Source organism: Ambystoma mexicanum, chromosome 7p, assembly GCF_040938575.1.
Source record: "Ambystoma mexicanum isolate Mex_15411 chromosome 7p, UKY_AmexF1_1, whole genome shotgun sequence".
In the NCBI taxonomy this organism is placed as follows: domain Eukaryota; kingdom Metazoa; phylum Chordata; class Amphibia; order Caudata; family Ambystomatidae; genus Ambystoma; species Ambystoma mexicanum.
Window position 1 is genome coordinate 346,208,443 of NC_090939.1, and position 25,279 is coordinate 346,233,721.

At 43.3% G+C, this 25,279-nt stretch overlaps 1 protein-coding gene across 4 annotated transcripts in view; it reads right to left on the reverse strand.

The window, feature by feature from the left end:
* Positions 1 to 25,279, reverse strand: part of NCAM2 (neural cell adhesion molecule 2) — a 1,850,180-nt gene that overhangs the window by 930,999 nt on the left and 893,902 nt on the right. For all 4 annotated transcript variants that reach the window (XM_069636393.1, XM_069636392.1, XM_069636394.1 and 1 more), the window contains exon 5: positions 12,964 to 13,101. In XM_069636393.1, coding sequence (XP_069492494.1) covers positions 12,964 to 13,101 — 138 coding nt within the window. The remainder of the gene's footprint in view (positions 1 to 12,963; positions 13,102 to 25,279) is intronic.

Sequence of the window (25,279 nt, forward strand, 5' to 3'; positions counted from 1 at the left end):
ACACACCATTCACCATATACACACATGCACACCCAGGCATCCATACATTCAAGTGCGCACTCTTTCACCATACAGGCACACCCAGGCAGCCACCCGTACATTTAAGTGTGCACCCTTTCACCATACAGGCACCCACCCATACATTTAAGTGAGCACCCTTTCACCATACACTCACACAGGCAGCCACCTATACATGTACATGTGCACCCTTTCACCATGCAGGCACACCCAGAAAGCCACCCATATTTTAAGTGTGCACCCTTTCACCATACACTCACACAAGCAGCCACCTATACATTTAAGTGTGCACCTTTTCACCATACACTCACACACAAACCCGTCAAGGGATTAAAGGGAGCCCTACTACTTCAAAAAGAAATTGTTTCTTTTTGAAGTCACATTGACTTCATAAAGAATTGATTTCCTTTAAGAACTGAACCATAACGGAAATAATTTCTTTATGAATGCAGAGTGACTACAAAAAGATACTGAAAGGCACCCGCTCGCAGAACTCGTAGTTTGACGGTCCGGAAACAATGGTAGCGGCAAGCTTACCGGTACTGTTGTTTCCGGACCGGCAAACTTATTATGAGGCCCACTGTTTCTTTTTAAAGTCATAGGGCTTACCCACCCCAAGACATGGAGGCCTCCAGTGTAGGGTCTTCCATTGCATGGGGTGGGGGTATCCCTGGGACTTCAAAAAGAAAGTTTCTTTTCGTAGTCACTCTGTCTTCATAAAGACATTATTTCTGTTAGAGATATAATGTCGTTATGAATGCAAAGTGAAATCAAAAAGAAAAAAAACATCTTTTTGAAAAAAAAAAAAATCTTTTTTTTTTCTCCAAGTGCGGCCCCCTCCCAGGACATGTGCTGGTGGGCCCACCCCCACTGCGGGGCCTGTGGGGGCCCCCATTACGCCAGTGCCACTAGCTCTTTCTCCAAACAACAAAGGTACTAAGGGTGCAAAAGACTGTGGGATTGCTGCATTATTTGTATTCCATATGATTAAATGGCATGGTGGATGGCTTGATCAAGATGCCCCCCCCATCTGAACTGTGTCTGTCATGCAATTCTGTGTTTTTTATTTTTTTATTTTTTTTACCGATGACACGACTCTCACACTTCAGAGACAACTATTGGCTTGATAACATGTCTTAATCCGTTTCGTTGTGTGTTTATTGTGAAGAGCTTGGAGAGCAATGCAATGAAATCCAAATTCCAAATATATGGCACTTCATCCCAGCCATTCTCCTAAATTAGACCTCTTCTTGAATGGTTCTAGGATAGAAAAGGCCCTGTCTTTTGACAAACTGGGGGTATGGTTTTGTAATGATGGTCCGTGGTAGTCATCCACATCCCCATGGAAGAAAGCATACAGGCTATATAGTGTGCTATGGTGGCGCAATTGTAGCATTCCAAATGTGATATAGTTGCAGACTGATTGCTTCAGCATTGGATGTTTACCATGTCCAAGCTGCCCCAGCTGCTTTGTATGAGGCCACGCTTTGGGGATATGGTACACTTTCAAATCTGGCTTTAGCAGAGCACTCCATCAAATAGGCATCACATTCCATTGTAGTTTGAATTGGGCATTTTCAATGTTACCCTTGAACCACTTGTTAAGCCTCAACTATATTGCATAAATTATAGAGCATACCACATACATAAAGTATCGTAAACATTGACTGATATAATTAATAACATACGGGCTGACTCAAGACCCTGGTTAAGAGGGGTCCAGTAATTGACCAAGACTCTTGGAATGAACTTTGTCAATGGCAGTTCACATTTAATTGCCAGCACTACCAAACGGACAGTGATCATTTCCATTGTAGAACGTATTTTAATCAATAGATTTGATATAACTTCATGGATCTTTTTAGCCAAAAGGATTTGGGGAATTTCTTGATAAGGGAAACACACTTTCTTAAATGAATTATGCATAACATTTAGCTCAGGTAGACTGCCCGTGTCACGATTTACATCATGGTGAAAGCCTAAATGTAGTGATTGTTCTCTAAACTGCCGTACACATAACGAGGATCTAATTCACTTTTGTATTCTGTTACCCTTTGTACAAGTCCATTTGTGGTTCACGTTTAATAACTGCTCTATAATTCATAGAAGCCAGAAGTACAGTGACGGCCTTTACTGCCTAGCATTCAACACAGCAAAAAGCGGTGCTGCCCAGTAGAATGAAATATCTCGACACTTCAATGTAGATGATATAGTGTTAAAACACCTATTGCATTGGGTCAAACAAATAACCTTGAAAAGTCTCTCATGCCCCGGATGTTATTACTCTGTATGCTTATATTTAAATGATGTACAAAAACATGCTCGGGCAATATAAGTTTGATACGTTCACAATAGTGCATTTTGGAGATTATTTAGTTTATAAAAAGACGATTGTCTGATGAGCAGGCATTTAAAGGACAAACTAATTGGTAAATGAAATGGAGACATTTTACAGCACAGGATTATTCAAATAATTGATTCATGTATCTTATTTTATTGTAGTGACATGTGAATATGTGTTTTTTCTATGAACTGCTAAAATGTTTTATTGAATTTTGAAAATGTTAATGGACAATGCATTCAAAATAATCGGGCTGATTCATTGCAAATGGCTTTGTGTAGGGAACAGGTTTAATGCTTGGCCACTCTTAATCAGATGGTCTGAGATGTTACCATACTAGTGTTGCATGTGCTGTGATGACTGGTCGCCTCAGCATACGGAAAATAATCATCTTATCTGGAAACCATCCTTTGCACATTTGGACAGTTTCTCTCTGCCCTGTGTTCAGGGAGTGAGATTCAGAAACAGGGCTAAGATACATGAGGCCTCATTCAGACCCTGCCGATCCAGAAAAGACCTGTCACAAAACCACCGGCATCGTTAACAATGGGACTCTATTGGAATGGGGAACAACATTTTACCAGCGCCTGACTTTCCGGCCAAGCGGGGTTGTAATCCACCGGTGTCACGGAGAAGTCAGGTGACGATAAATATTTATGGGTCTGGCCGCAACACACCAGTAGCACCAGCATGGTTACTGCCGGACCCGTAACAAGCCCCATGGTGTTCTGAAAGCTTTTCCTTGATCCCCTAGTGGTATTAATGGCTGGGCAGTCAAGTCAAGGAGGTGCGCAGGGTACCCCATATTAACACTGTATACTGGATTTTACCAATATTGCATTTATTAAACATAATTTATCTTCAGTGAAATTAAGGAGACTCTGATTAGAAAATATCTTTGAGAGCTAAAGGTTACACTACTGAAACAATTAGGTTCACATTCAAGGTTAAACATGTAACAAGTCTTGCAGGTACCAAAATGTAGGACCCCTGGATACTTCAGGATTTAGAATTCTCATTGAGAACAATGGAAGGGATGGACACGTTTTCATGTGGCTGATCTGCACACTAGCACAGTAGGAAGGCCACAGTTAGTGAAAGTGCCTCGTCCAAAAATGTTCAGATGCTTCAAAATAGGGATGTGCATATGTATCAACCTCACAAATAAAGTTCTTCAGATCATTCCTGGAACTATCCTCTACCAGTGCTGGTCCTTGCAAGGGATTGAGAAGACAGTACTAGTGAATCCTGATCTTTTATGGTGCAGAACTTTCTTTGTGAAAATGAGGATAGCCCGAGGGCAAGATGATCTAAAGAAGGGCAGCAGAAGAGTGTTGGATTAAACAATAGGTCAACTGCTAAGACATGTGTATCGTACAGCTTTTATAGTCACTAATATCTTGATAATGATGGCTGAACAGTGCAGCTAGAGGCAAGATGTCACTTGGTATGACAGAAATGTTTGAGTCCTTATGTTTCTTCTACTGTGACATTATGTACCTGTTCCACAGGCATCAGTGGGGGGGGTAGGTAATGGCCCAGGACCCGAATTAACTTTGAGAGCGAAGCAAGGGCAGTTAATGTGGGCTCTGGGCTGTTACCTACAGGGGATGCCCGGGGAACGGGTACATAAGGCCATTAGCACCTGTGCCATGGGCTGGGATGGGGCTAATTTACAGTATTTACGTTCTGTGAACGGGGAGACTTTGCAGCGTCCTGTTCATGGAACAAAAATACTGTTCCAAGATGGCCTCCATGGAAAGGCAAGGCGGGTCTCAATACGGAGCCCCTCTTCCTTTTCCACAACAGCCATCGGCAGCAGAGAGGAAGGTGCGGCTGCAGCAGCGAGTGCCGCTGCAACCGAAATAAGGTAAGTTGAGGGGAGGGGGAAGAAACAAAACATAATTAAATGGGGACAGAGTGTGGGGGGAAGATGGCGACGGGGGGAGCAAGCCATCACTCAGCATGGAACGTGAGCTTTCACCAGTGGTTCAAACTCACGTTCCTAGCTGCCTGATTGGCTGCCTCCCCCAGCCATGTTGCTAATGTTTTTTTTTTGTTTTCTCATTGCTTTGATGCTACAGTGGACCAGCAATGGTTCCTCTTCATGTTGAGCCAAAGCAGGAACAGTACAAAGATTTTATGAAAGCATACAGTCCTTCTCCTATCCATTTGCTCTGCTAAAGAACTCTTGTTCAATTTGACATCATTTTAATAATTCTCATTGTGTGGCAAACTCACCTGCACAAAACAAATCATAAAGAAGCATGTATATGCTGCATATTCAGTTGGAAAACTGTGTGGATATTGAGAAATTAGGACAAACCGTTATTGTGGCAGTAAACCTCTTAAATCAAGCTGAGATAGAAAACCACTGATGTGCAATAACCAGTCACACCTGCCAACTTGGACACAAGAGAAGAGATACGTTCTGTCAGATATGACCAAACCATGGTCCTTCCTCCCTTGGCAGAAACCCATCCTGTGTTACTACTAAACGTTTACTCTCATGGAAAAACAAGCAAACCCAGTCAAGATTTTCCATTGTGGTCCCCATTAATGAGATGCAGTTGGGTTCCCAATGGCTCAGCAAGCAAGAGACCCCCATGTGGACATATTCTTACATAGTGAAATGCAGTTGGGTTCCCCATGGCACAGCAAGAAGGTGACCCACATCTGGACACACTCTCCCACATAGAGAGGCACAATATAACAAAAAAATATAGTAGTTGAAATGTCTTGAATTAGTTTTAATTTCTGGCATACCCTGGGAAAAAATCCACACCATTATTTTCATCCCCACTTTGCCATTTTAGAAGGGGAACAGCCTGACAAATAACGTGTACCAATGACTTACATGTTTATTCAGTTTTAAAGAAAACTCCTATTTTCCCAATCTCTATGTGGGAATGTTCCCTACCTAGAAATTAAACTAACGATGCTCTTCAACATAAAATTGTCCTTGGTCCACATCCCATTCCACTAACTGGCACTACCACTTAAGGAAAACAACAAAAGAGAGGCGGATGGAACAATGGCTTCTATCGGTAGCTTCTGCCTTGCCCAGTCACATGACTTCCTGTTGCTTCAGTATAAAGTTCCTCAGGTTTTCAAAAGAAAGTGCATGACCTCTCGGGAAGTTTCATTGTAAAATGTCAGTCATTCATATGTTTTCTTCTTCTTCAGGAAAATCTGAGTTGGTGCTGTTTTTTTGAAAAGTTTATCAGTATTGCAAAAGATAGTTCATAACCTCTCTACAGGTTGTATTGAACAAATGATTTCATAGTTCTCAGACTTTTAGCAGTACCCTGGTCATTTTTTTCCTCCACTTGTGTTTAATAGGGCGTCTTCCCCCTTTAAATTTGTCAGGCTCTCATAAATTGACTATATCCCCAGCCTTGGCTGTCTCGTAGTTCCTCACCGCTCCCTGAAGCCCTGTGGTCCTTTGACAGCCTTGGTTTCTCTCATCTTGGATTTATCAGGCTTCTATAATCTGGTAGGTTTCCCCAACCATAACAATCTCTTGCATTTTTGGGGCTCTCTGAAACCCTTAAGGTCTCTTCACAGGCTTGCTTTTCTTATGCTTTGGTTCATCAGGCTCCTGTAACCTTGACAGTGTCCCCAGCCTTAGTAGTCTTGTAGTTCCTCTGTGCTCTCTGAAGGGTTCCATGTCATTTCATCGTGGAATGTTTTTTTCGCCAGTCGTTTACACCTCGGAGCGTTTTTTAGTAAAAATTCCATCGCATTTTTTTAAAAATTATTTTTGCGGGGACCCCCCTCAAATCCCCCAGTCCCTTTCATTTTTTATCTATTCCCTAACACACACATCCCATTTATATATATCATTTTCTAACCCCCCCCAAACAATTTGAAGGGTTTTTTTCATCAACAAATTTGCGGTAAAAAGCCCAGTGAAAATACGTCCCGCGATGAAAGGATGTTGTACCCTCTGAAGTCCTGTGGTCCCTGGACAGACTTGATTTATCTTTACTCCAGTTTATCAGACTCATGTAACATGGTCAGTTTCTCCAGCCTTGGAGTTCTTGATCCCTCCGTAGCCTTATGACCTCTTGACAGGCTCACTTTCATCATGCTTGGGTTTGTCAGACTCCTGAAACCTCAGTTTCTTCATCTTTGATGGTCTCCTAAGTACTCAGGGCACTCCATAGCCATGTTGCCCTCAGACAAGATCACTCTCTCTATGCTCGATTTTAACAGGTTCCCATAACCTTGGCTTCCAAGCCATGACAGTCAAAGGTTGTGCCTCTTACGTGTGTCTTCTCGATGTGAGCGTTCAATTTGCTGTAGCGCATCTCAGTGGCAAAACCATTTCTGGTGCAGAGCTCCCGGATCTGGGCTCCCCTCCTCCACACTCTGGTCTCAGCATCTGTTGCCGGGATCCAACCCCACCACCTCTGACTTGTGATCTTGCCAACATATGAGAGGTCACTCTTCTGTCTCTGCCTCGTTCCTGACCTGGGCTCTGCAGTCGATCATTATGCCATCCTTCTAGAGTTTGGCTATCAGTTTCCTCACCCTCCACACCATCGCTGGTTTCACTGTCATGCCGGGCCCTGCCCCTAAAAGATGTTTTCACTGCACAGGCTTGCCTCTGAAAAGGAGTCACTCACTTCCCTGTGTAGGAGTACCCCACCTTTCACAGGCTCTCCTGTGTTTGTGTACATCATCATGAACAAAAAGGGTGTGTCCTTCAAGGGTGTGTCCTTCATCTTGGACTATGCTTCTCAGACAAAATCCAGCACTTCCTGAAGCCAAAGGGATGGAAGAAATGTCCCTGGTTGGTGTCGTCAAAACAGGAGTAAAAACAGTTATTTAAAGTCCCATGTAGGCATACACTGTATTCAAGACTGGGATTTGCGTATCGAACTGGGAGTCCTTGTCCCCGAGAGGGAATTCACTTATAATGAGGACCACGCAGAGGACCCATGGTCTTGCAGATCAGTCTCACCTCCCTAGCCTCACAAGGGGTGGCTCCGTTCTGGGTAGAAGGGACAAATTGACCAGATTCATCACAGGATACACACTATAATAAAGCAAGTGGTCGGTCAAAGGTTTTTATTTAATCTTACCCATTACCAGTATCCTGGGCAACATTCAACTACATTGTTTTTAATTCATCTATGCTTTTCAAAAGGGGACCAGTGCAAATGTTAATACACAGCCATTAGTGTTTCTCAAGTGCTTAAGAGGTAATACACATGGGTGTTTTGGCCTGTTCCCGCTAAGCAAAACCACTTTTATAAAGTTTAAGGGAGACATTCATGATTTTGTTTAGTAGCCTACTGTCTAATCTTGAATAATAATTGAACTAGCTTATATGTTTGTGCACTTGCTCGCTAGCCCATGAATCAACGTATGTTTAGTCCACTGAAATTGTATTTATGCTTACTAGCCTATTGCCTATCTCTGTTTAATCCCAAACTAGCCTGCCTGCAAGTAAAACAGCACACTAGCCGATGGTTCAATTTATGTCTAGCCCATAGGATTGTAATTATGTCCACTAGACCACTGCTCAAACCTGAACTAGTATACTAGGCTTTGTAAAGGTCCAGACCTACCCTGGCATCTATTATGACCCCTGCCCTCGTTGCCCTATCCGGGCATCCTCACCCCAGAGCCACCATCATAGGCCACATACTCTACCTTACACTAGGTTGCACAATACTACTGTCTAGCGCCCTTACTTGCCCAAATATGATCATCAGTACTAACAACACCAGATGCAGTACCGCTACTCTAGACTCACAAGCAGTTCTGCCATTTGAGAGAATGACGTGCTCCAATGGCACCTTTATCTACCTCAAAGTAGGTCTGGCTCGGCTTCATTGCCCCAGACACCACCTTTTGCCCTGCCCTACACCATTCCTCCCCACCACACCTGACTTTCCACCGCAATACCTCAAGGCCCACATCCACACATTGCCGGTCCTAGGTAGATCACACCGCACACCCCTCGCCTCCAGAATTACACATAATACAGCCCAAACAAGACGCATTACCATTCCAAAAATAAATGACAGACTTTCCACGTGCACCCCCCACCATCCTGTCCAAACCAAAAAGCACTGAACTCACCCCTGTCCCATCATCAGATCGCAGCAATCCATCTCTTCTAAAGTTACTCACAATACCTCAACCACTTGCCCACAGATCATTCCAACCTTGCCCGTGAGCCCGCCCAAACTATCTCTACCCCTTCTAGGAGCACTATTTAATGTCAGATCCATGGGTGCCCACACAGTTCACATACATGACTGCATATAGAATACAAGCTTGACTACCTAATACTCACTGAAACATGGCTGCACTCAGCCTCAGGCCCCCTAGCTATCCCCATTGAGTACAAAAGCCTCAGAGCAGACGGTTCAACTGCCATAGGCGGTAGAGTGGCTATCATCCACAAAATCACATTACAATTCAGGGAATGTAAAATGGAATACCTCAATGGCTATGAAGTCCTCACTCTTAAATTAGCCACCAGCTCCAATGCAACAATCAACTTCCTAATTGTGTACACCTCCAACAACCCTGACATTGAACTTCCACTATCAATCACACCTCTCCTTAAACCTAAAACAAAGTACATGGTCCTGGGAGACTTTAACCTAGGTTACAATGACCCCACAGAGAGCAAAGCAATGGCCTGCCATGATGCTTTTCAAGAGATGCAGTTCACTCAAATGGTGAATACCGCCACACATTCTAAAGGCAGAATTCTTGATTGGATACTGACCCACAAAATAGATGTAACCATATCAAACATTCTCAAGATGCACTGGACTGATCACTATCTAATTAATTTCAACATTAACCTCAATACAGTTGCAATAGACAAAAAATTTGCACCGTACCCATTCAATACGCGCAAGCTCACCCCAGAAAACCTTACCCTATTGCTTAACGACCTTCTCTACGCCAAGCCTCGAGACAACACTAATACAGAGAATATCTTTGCTCATTATCACCATTGCCTGCAAACCACAATAGATGAAGTAGCCCCCCTCAAAACTAAACTGCCTAAACCCAAACGTAGCTCCCTTTGGTTTAATGACATACTCATAGAACTAATAGAACTCAGAAGGGAAAAAAGAGCTTTAGAACATCTATGTAGAAGAAAACAGTCCCCTGAACTCCAAATCAAGTTACAAGTATCCAAAGCTTACATAAAAAACATAATTACCCGTAAAGCTAAATCATTCAATGAACACATCTCCAATGCAGCCTCCGATACCAAAGAGCTTTTCACTGTTATACGAGAACTAGAATCCCCCATTACACCCACTAGCCCCATTAAAACTAGTAAAGATTTTTGCAGCACCATACAGAACGCCTTAGCTTCCAAAGTGAACACCCTACAAAGGAAAATAGCCGCACAGAAAAACCTCCTAGAGCGCTCAGCTAACCCCTCAAACCTCTTAGTTACTACTGCAAGATCCAACATAACACAATTTCACTTCACTCAAGTCTCCAACGACTTAGTTCCCAACACCATTGCAACCCTCCCATTGTAAAGGCAATACTTTCCCTGCAAAAGTATTCAAAGAGTGTGCCACAACCCTAGCCCCCATCATCACCGAATTTGTTAATGAATCCTTCACCTCAAGCGAAATACCAGCATCCATCAAAGTAGCATGGGTCACACCCCTGCTCAAGAAACCTTCACTAGACCCAGCCATCCCTATGAACTATAGGCCCATCACAACGATGCCATTCCTCCTCAAAATCATTGATAAAATAGCTTACACCCAAGTACAAACACACCTAGAACAGAAACACCTACTAGGAGACAGACAGTCAGGATTCCGCCCAAATCACAGTACTGAGACTGCATTATTGGACCTAAAAAACAGATGGACACCATCAGAGACTCTGGCAAACTGTGCATCCTACTATTACTAGACCTCTCTGTGGCCTTCGATTTAGTTGACCATGACAAACTATGCCACACTCTAGCCACCAATTTTCACTTCTCTAGGAAAGCCATAACTTGGATAAAATCCTTCCTCTCTGACCATACATCTAGAGTCACTCTAGGGGAACAAGCAGCTGATCCTATTTCTGTACCCCTGGGTGTACTGCAAGGATCCTGCCTATCCCCAATGCTGAATAATGTCTATACTAAATTACTCTTCACAGCCCTCAATGTGATGGATGTAATTTATACCAATTTCGCAGATGACACGCAAACACTTATTCCCATCACACGTAACCTCAAACAAGGCACAACTGCTATTAAGAAAATCTATTCCCTTATCCAAAACTGGATGGCGAGCAACAGTCTCTGCATCAACGGAGAAAAAACTGAGATCCTTATAGTTGGCTCCCCAGCTAGACTCAGTAAACTCCATTCTGACTATCCCTCCATAGTAATAGATGGCGCCCCCATCCCCATATCCCATAAAATCAAAACCCTAGGAGTTCACCTTGATTCTAACCTCACCATGAATAACCATATCAAAGCCCTCGCCTCGTCCACAGCATATACAGCCAAGCTCATTACATTAAACAGACCCTTCCTCTCTACAGATAATTGCCTGACACAAGCTAGAGCCCTAATCCTCACAAAGATTGATTACTGCAACGTCCTACTATTAGGTACCTCCAAAAGAAACCTAAATAAATTACAACTCCTCGAAAACAAAGCCCTTAGAGCAGCTCGGGTATCAACAGAAGAGGACATATCTCGTAACACAGAAGAGACGCTCACTGGCTCCCAATACAAGCGAGAATCTCACTATCACTCATAAATGTATCTCCGACACTGCCCCCATCTATCTTAGCCGAAACCTTGCTCTCAAAAACAGAACCAGAACACTCAAATCCAGTGCTAATACCCACCTCCATATCCCACGCTTCTCAACTATCAGAGCAGGTAACGCCAGCTTCCCCATAGCAGCTCCCCCACATCTGGAACTCCCTCGCCTCCCACCTTAGTAACAAACAGTCTTTCCTTAAATTCAAGAAACAGTTAAAAACTTGGCTGTTCAAGAAATTCCAATAGCGCTGGACCCATAGAGATTGTCCCCTATCTGGAATACTGCTGCAAGTTTTGCAACCTCCCTGCTCTCCTTAGTGTGTACCATCACACCTGTGTAACTAATGTGCTCCTGTCATTTCTGTGTAACGGATTAGCATCATAACATTAATGCTATTCACTCAAGACGTCATTTCTGCAAAATGCCCTGCTATGTGTAACCTATTATGTACTGTAATACGCAACTATGTATGATGCCTACAAAACAAGTAACCCATGCCGTGGTACCTACGGGTTTGGGCATGTAACCAAATGAAATAAATAAATAAAATAAATAAACAAAAGGAAAACATTAATCACAAACTTTGTGAATTTGCTCCAAGTCACCCCAGGGGAGCAGCTTGCACGCGTGTTTGTAATTTAAAATCCAGCTTCACATACTGCTGAGCTATCATGTTACCGATTCACAGCTTACTCATTAAATGTAGGCTTGAGTGATGTTTCCCCCTGTAATAGAAAATATCAGTAGCAGTAATTGTATCTATATATTTGTTTAACATTTATTTTTTCAAAGACACGTTTTACTGTGTTAAATGTGTGTTTTTCTAAATTTGTTGGCACACAGATGGTTTATCCAAAACATGTATACAATTAAGTGAAAACGTATTCTTGCATATGCATATGATATTGTTCTGAACTGAACAAATCAAGTGAAGATTTAAAACATGAGATTATTTGGTAAAAATGTAAGGCTGTCTGGTGCTAAAAAGCATTCAGAAGGAATTCGTGTGCAGAAGCTTATTAATACTAATATGGACGAAAACATGAGTCCCATCTGCTATCCTGATCCTTTACCCATATATTCACAATCTGAAATAACCTGCTTTGAATGGAGGCATTCCTCGTTCAAAGAATGTAATTCTGCTGGTCCCATTGCATCTTCCACTTGCACAACACTACAAAGGCTTAGCTAGCACGAGATACATTATAAATTGTAGACCAGATGGTTGGTAGTTTATATCACACACAATTTCCAGCCTCCGGGGGTGCCCCATTGGAGGAAAACGCAGGAGTCACTAGGACAATTGCAAGCACCACCCATTGATAGGGTCTTTTTACCTACTATTTGAGGAAAACCATACACTTTAAATCATGGCTTCTTGCAAAAGAAGTCTTCATCTGCCTTTGAAGTTGGAGGGCCAGCCTGGGCGTTATCAAAATGGAGGTTAGAGTCAAGAACAAACATTGTAGATAGCATCATGTGCACACAAGCAGTGCCCTCGGGGAAACCTCGGGGAAACCATACAAGAGTAGGGGGTGATGTTGTAAGAATTTCAAGATTTACAGACACCTTTGATACATCATTTGCACACAATGCCTGTAATTGTAAACATGGTCCCAGCTGTGTGGGGAAGATGGTACTATTGGCGACATTATTACTGAAGGACGCCTGGACTGGGACGTATTCCAAAGCTTCGGGGTATATGACTAGAGGAGCCATGTATTAACTTAAGGAAGAAGGCAGAAAACACAAGAATCATTTCGTTGGTTAAGAGACAAAGATCATGATTGTTTTCTGCTTTCCCATAGTCAATATTTTGGAACTTACCATTAACAATGATAAAGATATCTCGGAAGTCAATTTCCCCTCTTGCCTCCACTCGACCTTCACATCTGTACACACCTTCATCATTCTTGCTGATGTTTAAAATCTGCAGATTGTTGTTAGCTAGCATTGCAAAGCGACCTAGGAAAGGAAATGTGGAATAGTGAATTAAGTGTTCTATTTAAGCAAACGCTGCTAACGAGGCGTGTTGTTAACACATTTACGAGAATGACCATGAAAAACGTCCTTATGATTCCTTAATTATTCCTTTGCCTTGTGTCCCCTCCTTACAGGGTCTTGAGGTTTTCTAACACATTATATAACACACTGCATTACAATTTGGCAATCACTTCAACACAATGGGGAGAATGAAGGGAATCAGGTTCTTGGCCACCTACGCCATTTCAGATCCTGATTGCAGTAGAGGAATGGAATACAGAAAAGGCAGGAAAGAAATGGTCTGGCATTGTAACAGTGTAGCCCGAAGGCTGAAATCCACACACTGCAGAGGTTATAGAAAGCAACAAGAGAGAGGCTGCATGGGATGCTCTCAGACACGTTCACAACTTGGTGGGCATGGCGTGAGTATATGAGGGGAATATATAGTGGACAGGTTAACGAATGTTCATAATTTTAAGTGCATTTAGGAAGCAATCCCTTTTTTATTATTAAAGGAAATACTGGGATTGCCTACTAAGCTGATATAAAATGTGCACGAAGCAGATGTTAGAGGGATATTAATTTATTTTTGGGGAGGTTGGATTAGCTTTTAACACTTTAATTTGGTTCATGACATTCACATACATGTGAGAAACAGAATCTCGAGTTGTGCCAATGGATATTTTCAATACCCTTTCACTTGATTTAACAGTGAAGATCTCAATGTTCTCCATCAGCAGTGAAGATCTCCCCATTCGCCCAAGATCCCCCACCTCCCTGTTCCTCCACCCAGTACCTCTTTGCATTACTGTAGCTTTCCACTTCCTTGTACTAGTTTCCTGTTAGTAATCTGTATCATTACCATCACCTCTCTCTTACTCATCCCAGTACCATATTAGTAAACCATAACATTACCCCACTGCCCTCTTCCTCGTCTCAGTACTCTGTTACCCACCTATCTTTTCCCAGTTCTTCATTACCCCTATATCTCTCTCCCTTGTTTGCAAACTCCATTAGTAATCTCTTGCATTATTGCAATCTCCCTCTTCCCTGTCCCAGCACTCCATCACCCCCACCTCTCTCTTCCTGATCCTAGTGATCTGTTACCCACATCCCAATCCTTCATACCAGTATTCCATTAATGATCTATTACATTAACTGCACCTCTCTCTTCCTTGTCCCACTTATCTATTATCTCCACCACACTCTCACATGTCACACTACTCTGTTAGTAATCCATTGAATCATCCTGCCACCCTGTTTCCCATTCCAGTACATCATTAGTAATTCTTTGCATTACACCAACTTCCCCTTTCCTCATCCCCGAACACCATTGGCACCCTCCTTCTGATCCTTATCCCAGTACAACCTTAGCAATCCATTCTTATCTGGTGGACAAAACAAGAAGACATGCTTCATAAACATCATGGTGCATAGCTGAAGAACACATTTTGATAAGAAAGGATATGACATTAGTTTTGTTATCAGAAGAAAAAAAGGTAGAATTACAGGTAATGGATGGTGTAGCATAACTAAACCCTTGAGATTCAGCAAAAACAACTTTAGTTAAAGGACAGTTACAGTGAATATGTTCAGTTCAACAAAACTCTTGACATTCTGTGAAAACACTTTTGTGGAAGTGATGTTAAAGTGCAGATCTAATGTAACAAAACAAATGAAAGTTGGCAGGTGTTTGAAGCCATGCCACCTTAACTATACACCCCTCATAGCACAGCCCCTAAGCACAATGTTGACATCACTGATGATATCACATATGACATTACCTATGGCATCATCAATTACATCACTGGTAAAGCTGATCACACTCGCAAGTGCACTGATGGCATCTGAGATGTCCTATGTGATGTCAAATACCAAATCACTTAAGACATCTCAGATGCCATCAGTGATGGCATCATATAAGAAATCAGTTATGACACCACTTCTGACCTCCTCAATGAATTTAAGGGTAAATACCGGCTATGGTGAATCATTTGTGACTGTATTTGAAGATATGGGCCTCATTATGAGTCTGCCGGTAACCTGCTGGTGCTAACGGAAGACTTGCATTACTATTACCAGCACCTGATATCTCGGTGTTACCATAGGTGTTAACATGAGTTTTGTACTGGTGCTGGTGATTCAGTGGTTTCTCTGTTAGTTGAATCCTGAGCTACTGGCAGGTCAGGCCTGTCGGTAGTTCACTGCCCCTACCGGCAGACTCTCAATATGCCGGTCTGGGGAAAATGCTGGAGCCGGTAATACCGGCCATTTTACTGGCATGTTGCCCAGAGCGGCTTACTCTTAATGACCCGCATAGAGTGCATTCTAGCACCATCTTTTTTGAAGGACAGTGAACATTTTCAAGCATAATAATGGTGGGATAACTAAAAAAGTGTGTTGTTCCACAAAGGAATATACAATGTCTGATGAAATAGAGTGAACGCCTATAACATTTGGATCTCACGAGGTTTTACATTGCAACTTCCACTAGCCCTACCCAGTATAACTAATGGTGATGGATCATGGGAAATATAGTCCGAAACAGGTAGCAAAACACAGGTTTCAAACTCATACACTAAAAACATGACAACATTCGTCAGTTCAGTTAATTAGCTACTCAAGTTCTAATAGCCCTGTGTCCTTGCAACATGAAACACATTTTTTTGCATGATTGATTTTTGTAGGGGCCCCTGCCCCTTCCTTTGCCATTTGGCATGGTCAAAGTATACCTTTGGATTTGTTATACTGAAAGCGAGTTGTCTGTCATATGTAGATATGCTGATTGGGAGAATTGTTAATTCTCATGTATGTCGTAATCTTTGGTGCATTGGTGCAAAGTGGAAAGAGGATTGTTTTAGAACAGAGTGATAAAGGTACTAGAATATCTCATCGTGGTAAGCGCTTATTCAATACACAGTGACTCTGGTGTGTAAGAATATCATGGTTGTAAACGTACAGTATTATTAAATGCAAACCCCAATCGAGCTTTGCACTTGAATCCACACTTATCTGCAGAAACACAGTTTTTGAATGGTACTTCTCTCTTACTTGCATGCGTGATTCGGGTTAAAAGTGATGTCATTGACGATGTACATAAGTGATGTCATATGTGATATCATTTGCAATGACATAATTGTCCTCAAGGCTGCGCAATGGGGGCCTCATAGTGAAGGTGGCGTAGCTTCCAAATCCTGCTATTATTTCAGAGGTTTTGATTGCATCAAATTAGCACCTTATTGTCACTTCACCTAAAGTTTTATCATTGGATATATATGAATAAATGGCATACAAGTACGTTCATTTTTATATTTACTTATTATATTTTTATATTTGTACATATTGCTTTATTATCTGTATTGTTTTATTATTTCTACATTTTTCAAAGTTTTCTTTGTCCAATGACTCTGCAAAAAAGTCAACATTTGGTTTAAACTTTACATAAGTCCGACATTGGTTTTGAAATATAAAAAACACCTGAAATTTTGGGGGATAAGAAGATCGAATTAATACATTCAGCCAGCATTAACAGTGATCCCTCTTTGTGTCAGGCCAGTGTTGATGAAGCATTTGAGCCTGGACACAAATATGACAAGTCATATGAAATACAGAACCTGCTCATTGATAACTTGTTTATAATGTTGGCAAACGACCTCTTGCCCTATTCATATTTTTTGGTGGTTCATTTACAAGGTAAGCCACCAATGGAATGTTCAAGTCTGTTCTTCATTTCTATCACATGGCAGTACTGCAATTGTTATATAAGGTTATGGTTACAGTGGGACAAAAGTAGTCACTTCAACATGAACATGTGTACCAGTGTACAGCACATTCACTAGATGATCACAACAGAATGTTGGGTGGCATTTACTTTGTTGACCAGCTAAGAGGCATCCTTGGGTAATGGAAGGAGGGGTGGGTGTATGGAATTTAGCACCAGGCAATGGCATGCATTCAACCATTTCAGGACAAAACATGTAGGGCATGGGAGAAGGAGGAAAAGGTTGAGACACACTACCTAAGATCTCACAATTTGCATTTAGGCTTTTCTGCAGCAGAACACGTGTCATATATCTTTTTTGCCTTACAAATTGTCAATTGGCTTGTTGGTGCTCTGCAACCTTTTGTCACGTGTTTTATTTGCTATTGTCAGTCTCTGAAAGAAATGGTGGCTGTTGCACAGAATATCTGCTCCATTACAGCTGGCCTTATACTGTGTCAGCTTTAGGTGCACCACAAGCCTACACTCCACAACTTAAAGCACCCAGTGGTCACCTATTAGAACTCTTCTTTGCACACATTGGGCATGCTACATGAACACTGTAAATTATTTAGAGATTACCGCAACACTCACATAATAGCTCTACATGGGCATGTATGCCTTCTTGTCAGTGACAGCTGCTGTCTAATTTCTGCTCTATGCTATGACCTTTTGATGAATCCACAAAGTGGCCTCTTGATCAAAATACATCCCTCAGAGAGATCCTCTTTATGATGTTCCTGCTTGAGCAGAATCTTACAAACATGAGAAGTGCTGATGGCTTGGCAGGTGATGTGAATGAGGCACATATGGTGAGGGTACTGCTTTCAAACTTAGGTGTTGATCCATGGGTCCTTAGCACAGGGGCAATGCGCTGGGCTTTGAAGCAAGACCACGCAAAGCAAGAGAGGTTTGAATCCCAGATCTGCGCTTAGAAATTAAACTCACGGTATTAGGCGCATTATAAAAAAACAATTAAGTAAAAAATAAATAAATACTTGGATTTAATGGTAACATTGAATACATGCTCTCTTCCTCTATGGACCTACATTTTAGAGTAAAAGTGCTGGATTTGCATCCTCATGTCTCACGAGAGGTAGACTCATATTAAAATCACAAGGAGATGTTCTAGAATACAGATCGTTAATAAACAGTCGCAGACAGTGAACATCAACTGCACAGCAATTGGTCTGTCTAACCAGGGGTACTTATGTGAATTGCTGTTGAATTGCAAAACTGCCCCCGCCACTGAATTTCTGCAGTATGAGAGACATTTTAATGTGACCGGGGCTATTTTTTGCAAACGGGTTGAAGGAGAAACCGCTTAGAGCAGTAGGCTAACAATTGTTATTTAAAACAAAAATATCAGTGATTTCATTGTGGAAGAATATGGGACGTCATCTACCCATTTCCAACAGACAGGTTAATATGATGATGATGATGATGATGATGATTTGTTATCTGGTACAAATCAGACACTAAGAAAGTGGAGCAGTGTTGTTTTGTGGTGCATATGGTTGGGAAGTGGATATTTGTAGTAGTGACTGAGAGGCCCCAATCAGTTGTTGACTCACACATTCCATTGTCTAATGTGCTCACAATGTTGGTGAAACTTAATCTAGTCATGATCACAAAAGCACCACTTGTTAGATATTTTCAAGTCTCACACAAGTTGCATACACCTCCAATAGTTATTGGGCTCTCACATTGGTCACATAAACCCCTTCAAGTTGTTGGGCTTTCTCTCAGGGTGCACCCATCCACTTAAGCAGTCAGGCTCACTCAAATGACACAACCACCCCTTAAAGTTCCCTCATAGGGCACAAATAGCCATTAATGTCCACATGCTATCACTCCAGGCACTGATAACCTTAAAACTGTTGCCATATGTCACAGATGCCCCAACTACATTTCTCAGGTTCTCTCAAAGAGTGCAGCCACCATTTAAAATTATTGGGTTCTTTCACAGGACGTAGCAAGCCTTTAACGTTATCAGCCTCTCTCACGGTGTGTATCCACCCCTTAAAGTTGTCAGGCAAAAACCAAGTAGTCAAAGTGCACCCGGCGTAAAGGGACCGGGCTTGCAATACAGTAAATGGGTGCCTGATTGCCATATTAAGCATTTCAATAGTTTCTGGTCAAATGTAAGCACTACAGTTGCATTTCAACCTCAACAACTTGCTTAGGTATTGCTGACGACAGGTGCCTGATGCACGCTCTAGTTGTCAGTACCAATGGAACAGATTTTGCTGGCTGGGTACAAACAATTCCCTTTGACACAATGTTGCCTCTGATGCTGGAATTTGCATAAATCTGCTTCCTCACCATCACTTGAGGAGGTGGTTATGGCAGATGGGTATCTAGTGATTTCAGTTCATTCATGGTAATCATTTACTCTGTAATTATCTTAATGGGTTCAGTGAGTTCTCATGACATCAACTCCAGGGCACTGTACAGGTATTGTCCTCTCCTTTACTCACCTGCATTACCTTCTTCCCACAGCCATCCTGCCACAAATGGCTTCACCTTACTACCCATGATAGTCTTCTGCATTGGCAGGGCAACATTTCCCAACTCCCTGGGTCATGTGGGTTTTGAGGGAGAGGTTGCAGTCTTAAATTCCTTAGACTCCTCCATTGTTCTCCCTCCTGAAAGACCCACACCGATAGAGGAGCCCTCTCAACTACTCTTCAGGTTGCATTCTGAACCCGACCTGTCCTCCCACATTAGGAGGATGGCCATATTCTTAATCTTCATCATTATTACCTTCTGTGCCTCTACTGGACCTGCCATCTTGGGACATCCACAGGGCAGGTCTGCCTCCCCTTTCAACAGAGGCCCTGCTTCACTTGCCTCTGTACTTGGGCCCTCATGAATTAGCCCTTGACTTACCTCCTGACCCACTCCTGTTCCTGAAACCTCCTACAATTGCTCATGAGCTCCCCCTCCCACCCCCCTTCGACTGTGAGGACTGGCGATGCTGCACAAGGTTAGCCATCTATTCATCCATTATGAAGAAATCTTCCTCCTCTGAGCAGAAATGCAGCTCTTCCTATCCTCCCTTCTCCTACTCAAAAGAGTGAAAAACGCCTGAGAGCTAATACAATCTTGAAAACAAGTTAATTCATTATGAGACAAAAACACTATTCAATGCTAGGCTGTGAAAAACCAATGCAACCAACTCAAGAGCAATGGGGACATAAGACAACAAAAAACATGGAAACTGGGAATGGGAGAACATATTTTGGCGTGTGATTTTTCAGATAGGATAATTTATAGGATCATTGGATGTATTATGGTAGACAAACTGTTTTTTTTGTTGTAGTTTTTGTTGGGGGGATACAAAAGGGGAAAGGACAAAAAGTTTTTTTTTTTCTTTTTTACTATGGGAAATCTAAAAAAAAACACTGCACAGAGGGGAGCACACGTAATTTTGAGAGCGATAAACTACATATCAACACTCTGCTAAATGAACTCCAAAACACTCATTCACTCATCAAGTTTCATCCTTCTCTGTGTACCCCTCACAGCCAGAAATGAGCGAGTTATTTTGTTAAAGGGTGGGGGGACTTGAGGGCTCTGATTACAAGTGGATAGTAAAATGTAGCATCCCCCTCCACATCCACACTTTCCTTATCTGGTTTTCTGTTGTCCTATTATTCTTGCATTGCTTATAGTGGTAAGGAGTTTTCTAGCCATGCAATTGAAACCTGAGATAAGTTCACTCAGAAATAAGGACACAGGATGAGCCCTGACATCCACCACCCCCATGAATTAAGCACTGCTGCTTCCTCACTCCTTTACACATGTTCAAACACACACGTTGACAAAGTCTTATACTGGTCAGTGAGGGCTGTCTGTCCCTTCATTACTTAGAGATTACTAAAACCTCATGTAGCAGATCGCTTGCTGACTAGTGTGCCAAGTTAAGTTGCATTTTTAAAGAGTCTATGAAATTGTTTGTTAATTTTAGTGTTGAAGGACAATTATGTAGTCAGATGTGTTACTGTGGCAATAAGACCCGAGGTGGGCCAATAGCACCCCAGGTAATGCCCCTGGGGCCGTAGTCAACGAAGCCCCGGGGGCATTAACGTGGGCGGTATTGGCCCGCCGCCGAGGGTCTTATTGCCATTAGTACCCCGGCCAGTTAGACCAGGGTACTAATGGAATTTCTTTTCTGATTTGCGCGTTTTGAAACAGAAAAAAAATAAAATAAATAATAATGGAAAAAAATGGCCACCAAGAAAAGGAAAACGTAGTCCGTTTTCCCTTTCCATAGCGGCCATCGAGAGCGGATGCGCTGGGAACAGAAGTGTTCCCAGTGCGTTCACTCCCAAGACCTGAAGAAAAAAGAAGGTAACTGAGATAGGTAGGGTCGGAGGGAGGGAAAGGGGAAGGAAGAAAAAAAAAACGTACCGCGATCTCCGATGGGGGACGATGGAAGCCTCCAGCCATGTGGAGGCTTGGAGCGGGATGGCCCCGCTCTGAGTTTCCACACGGCTGGAGGTTTCCATCCTCCCCCGCATGAGACCACGGGATAGAAGGTAAGTGGGGTGGGCTGGGAGGAGGGGGGAAAGGGAAAAAGAAAATGTCTTATCTAAGTCAAAGGAAGCCTCCAGTCATGGGGAGGCTCAGAACAGGGATTGCCCCGTTTCGAGCCTCTTCATTGGCTGAGGGGCTGCCACGCCCCTCGCCGGAACAGAGTACCTGGCACGCACAGCATACAAAGGAATACCGTATGGTATGGCTCGCAAATGAGCCAATCACCACACTGTATTCCCATTGCGCCGCGGGTGCCGGGTAGTAATGGTTAATATGATCATTAATGGGTTTATGTGCTGTGACAGCATTCACACATGACCTATTATCATCACTTCACATCAGTAGTACACTTTTGCCAGAGAACACAGATTATCATGTAAATATTATATTGTACAATGTATGCAGTTGTCTAAAGAAGGTACAAGGGTGTGTGTAGACACATGGGGCCTCATTCCGAGTACGGCGCTAACCAATGGCGCTATTAACGCCTTGGTTGACGCCGTACCCGGACCGGCAGCGCCTTGGTGGATGGCGGAATTACCGCCCCATTCCAAGGTTGGCGGGCGGTAATTCCCCATTCACCAAGGCTCTTCCCCATTCCCAAATGAGCCCCCATAGGGCTCAATGGGAATGGGGAAGATGCAAATAACGGTGACCGTTCATTACGGTCACCGTTATTGGCTTGGAGGCCCCTTTGCGCCCTCGACTTTAACACCTGCTCAAAGCAGGCGTTAAGGGCGAGGGCGCAAAGGGAACTCGGAGTATGGCGGTAAGGGATCAACGCCACCGGTCTCGTTACCGGTGGCCGCTATCCCTTACCTCCATACTCGGAATGAGGCCCATGGGCCTCATTTACAAAATGTTTACCGTGTTGCAAAGTGACTTTGTGCCATAAAAGTATGCTTTGCTTTATGCTAGAAAAACAAAATCTGATTCAGAGATCGTTTTTTGTGCTGATCCTTCCTACTTTGTGCAAGTGCTTTGTGCAGGAGGTGTGGGAAGAGCCAGCCCAAAGAATAGAAAGGGGGTGAAGCATGCAAAATCCTAATTTACCGAGGAAAATTAGAAAGAACATGCACCTGGGAGTGGAGGGACCATACATAGATAAAGCACGCACAAACAAGCGCTAAGTAAAGCCTAGGCACAGAGGTTATCACAAAAGCCTTTTGAATCCATAGGAGAGCGATCATACCTTGATTTTACAACCAACAGTTACACGTTGCAAAGCACAAAGCACAATGAGAGCTCACGCATAGAAGTACAATGCAAACCCAATGAACACACGATTTCCACAATGCTAGATCCTGCATTGCTGGCACTGATGTTACAACATGGAATGAAGAAGAGGGGGAGGAGCAGGAGATATTATATCCACAAATCTACTTGTTTTGGGATGCCAGATGAGCAGGTGCATGGAAGACACTGCTTTCCTCTCAATGTCTTCTTAGAGCTGGTCAGGCAGTGGGAGAATGGCCTGGTATCATCCACCATGTGCTTACAGGCGGTGCCACCTCTGGTCAAAGTGCTATCAGCCTTACGCTTCCTGACCACAAGATCATTCCAGTATACCAGAGTCATTCTGAGTGGAATATCACATCCCAAACAATTAAAGTGATATCACTAGATATACTGGGATATATTTGGATGGAAATGCCATTGATAGTGAAGAATTTGTAGGATGGGTCAGGTTTGCTGAGCGAGGTTTGTGAGCCGTACAAAAGAATGTAAGTCTTATCATCATTAAGACACATGAGTTGGGAAGCCATACAGGCCTATATCATTTGATAGGCTGAGTGCAGGGTGTTAGAGTCAGTGGTGTAGCTTCCAGAGAGGGGGAGGAGTATCTGTGTGTCATCAGCATAGTTTGTGTAGGAAATGCCTAGGTCATCCAAGCGGTTGAATAATGGCATGGTAAAGATGTTCTAAAGTGTGGGAGGGATATTTGATCCTTGGGGAATGCCGCAGGTGACAGGGGACGGGAGGGTGGAGAGTGTGGCAGAAAAGATTCTCATGGATCTGTCAGACAGAAATTAGGACATCCAGGCAATTGCTTTGTCTGATAATTTGGCCGCTGATGAGATATGCTGAAATAGAATTTGGTGGTCCACAAGGTCGTGGCTAATCCTCTGGATGCGGAGGTCTAAACAAAGGCAGGCAAGGATACCAGGTACTTTGTGTGGGAGGTAGCGGCCATTTCTAAATGGTGCAGGTGCACAACATGTGGATTTTGCTGCTTTTCAGGGCTCACCTCGGTAAAGCCATTGCCTGTGGCATGGATGGAATGGATGAGGTCCATGCACGTCGGAAATGCACACGGTTGTAGTGAAGGCCAGGCACGGACTTCGGTCGTTACATGATGTCCTTGAATGGGGGCCTTCTTTGCCTGAAGGCTCCCATATTCCCCAGTGTTATGGATTGCCATAGCCTATACACTGGATGTGGAGGTGTAGACAAGGGCAGGCAAGGTCTTGGTTAATTCACCTGGCAGGCGGTGGCCTTTTCTAAATGCTGCCAATTCACAACATATGGCTTTTGCTGCGTATTATCAGCTTTCACCTCATTAAGGCCATCGCCGTGGCCTGGATGTGATGGATGAGGTCCTTGCATGTCAGGTATGCACACGGTTGCAGTGAGGACCAGACAGAGACTTTGGTCCTTGTATGGGGTCCTTGAAGGCGGCCGGCATTGCTTGCCTAGTCCCATATTCCCCAGTGTTACGGATTGCCATTGCCAATACGCTGGATGCGGAGGTCTGGACAAGGGCAGGCAAAGCTACGGGTGCTTTGTGTGAGAGACGGTGGCCATTTCTAAATTCTGCTGATGCACAATATATGGCTTTTGCTGCATATCTGGGCTCACCTCGTTAACGCCATTGCTGTGGCCAGGATGTGATGGATGAGGTCCTTGAATGTTATGGTTTTATTAGGGTTCACATCATTAGAGCCATTGCCATGGCCTGGATGTGATGGATGAGGTTCTTGCATGTTGGGAATGCACACAGTTGCAGCGAGGGCTAGGCAGGAACTTCATTGGGGTTCTTAAATGGAGGCTGGATTCGCCTGCCAGCTCCCATGATCCCCAGTTTTATAAAATGCAAGTGGCAAATCTGTTGAATACAGAGGTGTGGACAAGTGCAGGCAAGGCCATGTGTGCTTCCTGTGGGAGGTGGCGGCCATTTCTAAATGCTGCCGATGCACAACATATGTTTTTTATTCACCGCTTTATTATGCAAAAAAATGTGGTATCCTGCATGATATAGTCAGACGTCATGGTATAGCGGTCGAGTTGCAGGAGTGCTTCTGCCGTCAACCACAGATACCCTATTCCCTTAGCAGGCAAAAGGCACAGGGCGCACTCAAAAAGGTAGTATAAACCCACTTCATATGAATAACAGCCCTTATTGAACACACACAGCAACACCACATCCCTGATGACCATCAATGATGCAATCAGGGTAATCCAGCTCGCCCACAACAATGCCATGAGAATGTGCCTCTTGGATTGCCAAACTGTATGTGCCCCATAGCATTAAAAGTACACTGCAACAGCATCAAGTGTGCAAACCACGTTCACACAAATGTAAGGTTGAATGAAAATTGACCATGCCACATGCCCAAAATACCTGATATTGAAAAGCCAGCCCCTGGCATGATGGCTTCAAGTGGAGAAAAAAAAACCATCTCAACTGACTGCCATCGTGAAGCTGGGTCCCATGCATCATTGCAGCTGGTTCTGCTCACCACCACTCACCACTGCCATGTATGTGCTCCTTTAGTAGGCAAAATCAACAGCTGCTGACCCACACCCACCCCATGTATGTCATCTCTGATTCTCTCAACATGTCCTTTGTCCCATCAT